This window comes from Myripristis murdjan, chromosome 6 (assembly GCF_902150065.1).
Source record: "Myripristis murdjan chromosome 6, fMyrMur1.1, whole genome shotgun sequence".
In the NCBI taxonomy this organism is placed as follows: domain Eukaryota; kingdom Metazoa; phylum Chordata; class Actinopteri; order Holocentriformes; family Holocentridae; genus Myripristis; species Myripristis murdjan.
This window is the reverse complement of record NC_043985.1, coordinates 26228354-26236877: the sequence shown is the minus strand read 5'-3', so window position 1 is coordinate 26236877 and position 8524 is coordinate 26228354. Positions and strand designations below refer to the sequence as shown.

At 44.4% G+C, this 8524-nt stretch overlaps 1 protein-coding gene across 1 annotated transcript in view; it reads right to left on the bottom strand.

Moving 5' to 3' along the window:
- Positions 1-7386, bottom strand: part of mrpl23 (mitochondrial ribosomal protein L23) — a 33858-nt gene extending 26472 nt beyond the window's left edge. Inside the window, exons 1-2 of the mRNA XM_030054181.1 lie at positions 7243-7386; positions 6071-6193 (exon numbers count right to left, since the gene is read on the bottom strand). Coding sequence (XP_029910041.1) covers positions 6071-6193; positions 7243-7262 — 143 coding nt within the window. The 5' untranslated portion in view covers positions 7263-7386. The remainder of the gene's footprint in view (positions 1-6070; positions 6194-7242) is intronic.
- Between the last annotated feature and the right edge of the window lie 1138 nt (positions 7387-8524).

Genomic DNA, 8524 nt, shown 5'->3' with positions numbered 1-8524 from the left:
CTCCTTCTCCTCCCGGGGTCGGCGACAGACCCCTCTGAGGCAAAGCAGTCTGAGTCAGGGGCGCCGCTGTGTTGAGAGGCCTGTGAAGCAACTGGTGAAGGCCTCTTTAGGGCCACTTCTCTCCTTTCACCCAGTCAAGAGCAGAGCGACGGGTTTCCTAAGAGACGCGAAACACAGATGTGCCTCCCTGCTCTGTTTGCACTCTCCCCCCTCCGTAACCCCTGTTTTGCAGCGTGTGTGCCAGGGGGCAGCGAAATAGAGCAGAGCGACCGGGGTACTTGAGATGAAAAGAGGAAGAAAGAGAGAATGATTGTGCAGAGAGAGTGGGGGATTCCTAGAAAGCAGAGCGGGAGGGGGAGAGGAAGGGAGCAAAGTGGCTCGGGGACCACAAGGTCTCCACTGGATCATTTAAGAGAGGGAGCACTGATCCTGATTAATGAGGAGAATATTTGCTAAATCCCCATTGCCTCTGCCACTTCAATTATCCAGCCACCAAATACGGAGAAAGCGAGCGTGAAACATTCGCGAGCACAGTCATGTTTGTTACTTTGCACTCGATGCCCACACACGTACATATGGCAGCAACTACATTCGCAGCGGGATTCTCATCCAAACTCCGAACCGGAGCCAAGTCTGCGAGAGAAAGCCTTGGGCTGAAAGCTGAGGAGAAAATGTCAAGTTAAGTGCGTACATAAACAAGGCTAAACTTAGACAAAGGGCGTGGTGACTCCAATAGTGATGCAGGCAACATCTGATCATCATCCCAGTATAAACACCCATCTGACTCCAGAAGCTAACCTTTCACACTGTTATTCTGCCTCCCTGCCTCTTAGGAAGAATGGAAACCTGTCTTCAGCAACTGCCAAGGCTAAAGGCATCGTCCCTCGGCAACTGGTGTATATTTATACGCAAACACACACACGCTACACACATTCCTCGCAGTAACACAAGCCCGGGATGATGAAAGAGCTGCACAAAGACAAAAACGGAGAAGGGCATCGGATGACACGGAGAACGTCGGGTTTCACATGCGGCCCGTTGTTGCCGAGCAGGTTTGAGGTGGGCTCGCTGGCATCGTTGTCACCGAACCCTGAAAAAAGCAAATTAAGTTAAATTGTTCTGCATTGTTCGAGGGGAGGAGTCGGGGCAGAGATACGGGGGCCTAAATCTGATATCGAACTGTGGTCAAAGGAAACCAGGTCTTTGAGAGGAATGCAAGCATGGATGAGGGAACAGGGTGAACTTTGTGCCTTTGTCTCGCCCCTCTGTGACATAGTTGTTTTCGTGTGATAACGTAACAGATTTGTCAATCTTCAGACAAGTGCGCACGCCCCTTTCAAAATGGTCTCAAATGTGACCCCTCCCCGTGCAATGAAAATACTCGCTCCGAGGTGTTTCCTATTCTCAAATGTGGGCTACACCGCACTGCACTAAGGGGATTGTGAGTATCAGTTCCAGCAGTTTAAGATGGTCCATTTTCACCTGCGCTCAGAAAGCACATGCGACGAAAAGTAGGCGAAAGGGCACTGAGGTTGAAAGAGTGCATGAGAAAAAGGACGTGGGGGGGGGGCAGCTTTGACAGAAGAGGAAGGTAAGTGGAGGTATTATAAACGTCCCAACATTTTATTGCCACCTGTCGGCTCCTGCGCTGGAGCCAATGGACTGCTGCCAGGTGAGTGGGCGGTGACACTTTTGCACATAAAGGACGTCCCATACAGCCACACCGATTGTCCTAAACCACCAATAACACACAACGTATTGCGCACAACTACACAATAGCACACTGAGGTTCTGCTGATATGCGTCAATTTGTGATTGATTGCAGGTTCCACCCACACAGTCCTCATATTAGCCGATATAAAGACCAAAACACACCGTAACCAGGAATCTAACAGTATCAGGAAATGTCAAAGGCAAACAAGCTGCCAGATGCATTACCTTCTGCATGTTCTCCATTAGGGCTGGTGAATATGGTATCATAGCACTTAGAAGGATTTTTTTCAGTATGAATATAGTATGTCACAATATGACTTATGTATGCAAAATAACATCCCACTGAACTGAGTGGTATTTTTTTTAAGTGTGATGTCAAATAATCCTCTATTATATTCCTTAAATTCTTGCCTAATTTTGTCCACTTTTGATTAATAATTTGCGTGTTATCAATCAATGTCCTAAAATCATTACATCATCACAATATGATTCTGAAAGACAATACACAGTAAGGTTGAATTATGGCTCATCCATACATGTAAACATCTTTGTATTCATTTTTCTCCCACATTTGGAACTAAACAGGACAGTGAGAGTATTCAGTGTATTCGGCTTTACATTAACAGGAGGGACACATTCCTCAATAAACACACACACACAGCTGAGTTGTCCCAGCAGGTTGCAATGTTGTGGGCTCTAATGAGAGCCTCAAACTTTATACCTTGTCATCCCGTTGCTCTGTGTCATTTTAAATGTACAGTAACACTCGAGGGCAGCCCGGCCAGCGCATGCATGCGCACACGCACCAACACACAACATCAAAGTGCATTGTGTCGCAGGGGCTTAGCGGTGAGAATGAAACAGGAGAGTTGTTCTCTGTGCAGATGAAAGGCAAAAGAAAGCTGCTCCTCATTGTCAGACTGCCCTATTGTCAAGTTCAGGTTGAGATACACACACTCACTAGCTTAACCCTCCCATCGGCTCAGACAATACACGCACAGAAGTTGCTCAACACCAAATATCAAGATCATAATAACAGACTTTGTATGGAAGGGAAGACATTGAGGAACCTGAGACACGGGGACAGAGGAGACAGTTGAGAAGTTGAGAGTATAAGAGCAGCGTGTGAAGTATTAGATTTATTGTTCGGGGTTTGGTCTGACAAAAGAACAAAAATAGATCAAAGAACAGGTCACCAGGAGCCGCTTGGCTCCCTCCACAGAAACAGAACAGTAAAGAGTTAACAGCTGGCTGGACTCCACAACCGGCTAATGCAAAATGTCTTCCTGGGACATAAACTGAAGTAAAGTAGGCAGAAAAACAACAAATTCCAAGAGGAGTGGTGTGTTAAGGTGAAAGGAAATGGAGGGATCATGGTGTCACTTGGTGCAGCAGGTACAAACCAGTCTGCAAAGATTCAGGAAGACGGCAACAGTGTCCTGTCTGATTTCAAAGGCATCAACAGGCTGAGTGACATTATAGGTGGTGCACTATGTAAAACTGAAGACTGACTGAACTGGGAACAGTTTAGATTCAGTTAGTCAGGCCAACAGGGAGAACCATGTTGATTCAACCATCAAATTATGTGCCAATTCCACCTTTTGGTCAGTCGAATCTAAACAGTCCTCACTAAAACAGAACCTCTGCAATTTTGCACAGTGCACCTTTAACGTGACTGTAATACTCAGTGTTTATTATTCCCTGCTTTTTGTGTTTGTGTGTGTGCGTCAGCGCTGGCCTCCAGCCATGCCAGGTGAGGCATGAGGTGAGTGCGGTTGGGTGTAAACCCAGAAATTTGATGATGTTCACTCTGCAGCAAAAGAGGAAATACTAACTGCTCACAAAAGAGCGGAGGAACAAACAAAAAGACAAACAAACACTTCATTCTGGCAGGTAGAGAAAGAATTGCAAAAGCGAGAACACGGCCCAGGTGTCTTCAACAACAACAGACAGCGCCAAACAGGGATTGGTTTTGGAACATGTTGCAAAGAGTTCAAGAGAAGCACAAACAACAGCGGAGCTCAGGGTGGGACGGAGGGAGAGACAAAGACAGGCAAAGAGAGAGAGAGAGTAACACAGAAAGAGGCAGGGAGAGATACTGCGAATGTGCAAAAGCGAGGGAAAACTAGGGGGGGAAAAAAAACGATGAGAACAAGGACAGGCGGCCCTGCGTATCTTAATGCTTGCTCCCAGGTGTCTCGGAGACAAAGGGAACCTTGTGCTGTTCCCCAGTGAACACCACCATTACCGCTTCTCATTAACAGCTGCTCAGCACTACAACAGTGCCAGTACCCACGCTAACACCGCCCACCCTCGCCAGTCATGACCACGGCAGTGACTCAGACTCATCAATAAGCTGGGAGTGGGAGTGATATAGTGATATTTGCTTGTTTCTGTCAGCGTATCTGCATCTGAGTCAGTTTACTACGTCTGCATACAAACGCAGAGTAAAATAATAATACAGAGTCTTGAGCGCGCAGTGAGGCTTCAGCGGCATATCAATCAGCCGTGCACCTCTCCCAGGCCCAGGCATCAAAGGCTGCAAGGGAAAAAAAAAAAAAAAAAAACCTTACACGCCCTTATACACACACATATACCCACTTTCGTTCACGCATACACACAGAGACACACACCCTTCTCGCATACTGACTCACCCACACTGACAAGCGCACACACACAATTACATAAGCACCCTTGGAGTTTGGCAGAGACAAGGCAAGAATCAGAGTGGGAGGCCAGCACCTGGATGAATAGATTATGGTCTAAACCCCACCAGAGACACATAGATGATCTGCCTCTAACTTCAATTTTTCTTCGCAATGTGGGTTCTGGGCCTCTCAGCGCCTGAGGACCGCCGCTAACCTCAGTGACCTTGGCTGGAGGAGATAGTCGAAATCAGCTCACCACTGCTAAGCGGTGATTGGTATAGACTTCCTGTGGAGTTTTATGACGCAGGAATTATCATCCAAAACCGCCGGGCGTACTCGTCGGCAAGAATAACAGCAAGATGTATAGCGAGGGAGCGTTCCCGTGCAAAGTTAGTAGGCAGTTAAGTGGTGTTATGTGTAGCTCACTCTCCCCTTGAACTCCAGCTTTGGAAAAGGATCAAGAACATTTTGCCTTCATTTTTCTGTAAAGATATTAATACTGGCTCCTCACAGTAACTAATGTTTGACGTCTGGCAGTGGAGAAAATCCTCCAACTAAAATCCTCTCCACTACACCGCCAAACAAGCACACTTTTAACCTCCACCCCCCACCCCTCAATACACACACACGCACTCACACACACACACACACCATGTCAGCCTTTCACAAGTCATCAGTCCTGCTGATTCCACTAAAGACAGCCACCGGGGTAATAAGAACTGTCTACACAGTGGAGTACCGATGCAAGTTTCTATTCTTGAGGTTGACCCTCCACCTGGTGGCCATGATGCCAAACTGCAGCAGCAGGTGACTCCATGGTCCATCAAGACTGCTACCGCGCCAGTGGAGACGATGAAATCCCTGCCTTCTAGGGCTGGGCAAATAATCAAATTTTATTTTCAGTTATGATTTTGACTTCCAACAATTATGTAAACAAGATAATCAATATAAAAAGACTGTGCTGTGCTCTGTTTTGCAATGATGCTCTTGTTTTGTCTCGTGTTATTAATCCCGCGCATGCCTTTTCTTTGTGCAGCAGTGCGCTTTCGCCCCTCCCAAAAAGCCCAAATTCACTCTCAGTCAGGTTATGGCATGTTTATATTTAAAATTCAAGGACGTCCACTGTTAAAAAGACATTTATTTTGAAAAAAAAAAAAAAAAAGGCTCAATAACTGTATAATGTTAAATCATGTTCAACAATCGTGATCTCAGTATTGATCAAAATAATGCCATAATCGCACAGCCCTACTGCACCTTTAAAAAAAAAAAAACACACATCTGCATAACATGGCTGGGGATTACGCTGGGTGTCCATGTCATTGTTTTTGGAAAGAGCTGTTAATGTTGAGTTTTTCACATGTATGGTTGATGCATGGGCTCCAAAATACTTGCAGACTAGAAACCTCAAATCACACAGAAGCTATTTGGACGAGAAGTGCGAAGACATTTTTTGGGGGTATTTTAGGAGAACTATAAGGACAAAAAGTGGCTATGTAATTTGAATTTGACACTACAAGGCACTGACAGGGGAAAAAATGAACAAAAAATAAATTAATTAAAATAAATCATGGTATTTCATAAGGAACAGTTGTATTCATGACATCAGTAGTTTAGTATTATTTTACCAATTATGTAATACATGTTTAGATTCCCTGCAAAGCTTCTTTTAAACCTGCCGGTGGTGTGGTAGTGGGGGACCAAAGACTTACGCCATGGGAATGCGAAACTGCACCGTGTCTGGCGGCTGAGCTTTCCCTGATTTGACGAGTGTCAGCGTCCAGTCAGGCCTGAAGATCCTCAGCTGAGGGTTGCCCATCTGGTAGATGGGATATCTGTCAGGGTGGAGAAGAGAACTTTTATTATCTCATGTAACTTTCCTATACGCTGTTCTGTGTTGAACTGCATCACAAACACAACTGAGCAGGTAGCAGGGCGGCACCACAGAAACAGAACGGTACACCAGGTCAGGATTTGTTTTTCTCTGGTTAGCCTGATTGGCCACTGTCCATATTGAAAGCTGCTGCAATGCATTTACAAAATGAGGTTATTGGCTTTTAATAGCTGTGCTCCAATATCTGAACTCTGGCTGCCTTACAAGTGTTTTTGTCCAGCATGTCTCAGACCACATGCAACACAAAAATAAATAAATAAATAAAATAATTAAAAAAAAAAAAAAAAAAAAAAAAAAAGTCTTAGTTGCCTGAAGCCTTCCTGATTTTGCAGACTATTATGGGGACTAATTTAAAGAAACGAGCAACAGACTGAGCAGCCAATAACTAATTTATTCAGTCTCGCTGACAATGCAGGGACTTTAAAAAGATATAGCAACAACAACAACAACAACAAAATAAAATAAATAATAAAAATAAAATAAAATAAAAATAAAAATAGTGAATTGGCTGTGAACTCCCTGATGTGCACCCAGTCACAGACGACATAAGATTCATAACACAACTTGAATGATGTCAAATTAATGTTACACTGTTAAAATATCTGTGGCACAGCAGTAGAGAAGTAGAGGCTGCCCCCGTGAGCTGTGAATGAAAGGCAGGGTGTTTTTAACATCAGGCTACTAAGCTAACACAAAAACAATGATTAGCATTATGCATGTTTTGGTCGCTCATTCGTGATGCGCAGCGACAAGCGAGGTTATTGATTTATTGTGATGATAATAATGACAATGTGAACGAAATACGTGAAAATGGTGAGCTCTACTTGCAGCAAACAGTTACATGAACACACGGGACAGCTGGGATGCTCCGTGCAGCTAACACTGTAATGTTAGCTTGCTTTACAGGCTTAACTTCGCTAAACTACCGCGGCTAAAGGTGACTTACACTCATCGACACCGAGCTCTGTACTGTCAAAACACGGCACTTACATTAGTCTTCTCGTCGCCATCGCTAAAGCGGTTTGTTGTGAGCCCCTTCGCCGCCGCTTGTTTTGTAGTCTTTTCAAGGACTAGCTGTCAAAGGCTACACGTGTGTAGTACTTCCGGGAGCAATCTTGACCGCGCATGCGTGTTTGGCGGCTGGCCCACAGGCTTTGCTGCCCTTGAAGTGAAGGGGAGCATCCTCTTGTTTGAGCTCCTGGCTGCTCTGCACGGCTCGGTCTGTCCCAGGTGATGCACTTCATTAAATGTTCAGTCATTTTCAAGGTGAAACACCCAGCACACACACACACACACACACACACACACACACACACACACATATCAACATGTTGCCATGCAGCTTTAAACTGCAGTGCCTCATTCACAGACTCAACCACCTGACTGTAACCTGGAGAGGCTTTATGAAAGGTCACAGTGGCTCACAATACTGAATTTGTGCGTTCATTTTTCTCAGCTAAATTCGACTGATAATCTCTGAAACATCAATTTGCACACTGAATTTGCACTTTTGCACACCGACTTGGTGAGCAACATGGAGAAACTGTGATTCCACAGTAAGAAGAAAGCATCAACACGTTGCACAACCCAGAACAGAGAAAAAGACAAAACTGTAGCCTGACACAGCTGAAATCCTGTTCTCGAATCATTACTCATGTTTGAATTGTTGTGTTATTATTGAGAATTACAATATATCTCACTCGTTAACATTTAAAAAGCTACATTTTATGTCTGCAGAAATCACACAATGCAGCTTTCCTGGCACAAGCACAAAGGTCCTACTTGAATTTGGGGCCAGTTTAGGTCAAACATTGGAGTTGACATGGAGTTTTTGGGGAGGGGAAGTGTGTATGCATGTGTGTGTAAAGGGGGTTATCTGTCAGTTTCCATCTGTTTGTCTATGTGCAGTTAATGCAGTTTCAGCATTTTCAAAATTACACTGAACGTCCCAAGTAGGTCGCCACCAATTCAGGTTAAATGGCCCACAGGGGTGTATGTAATTCATGGGGGGGCAACATATTTACTGTTGCCTTGATTAAGCTCTCACAGAGGCCTGATAATGAGGCTTTCTGTTCATTCTTACACTCTTAGTATCAGTTTTACAATTTGAAAAAAAATATATATATGTTTACATATACAATTAGAACTGCACTTTTCTTTTGTGTTTGCATGTTTGTTTATTTGAAAGAGATAAATTAAAACATGAGCAGACAGACAGATTGATATGGATATAGAGACATACAGAAATATACTGTGGATATTGTTATTGATT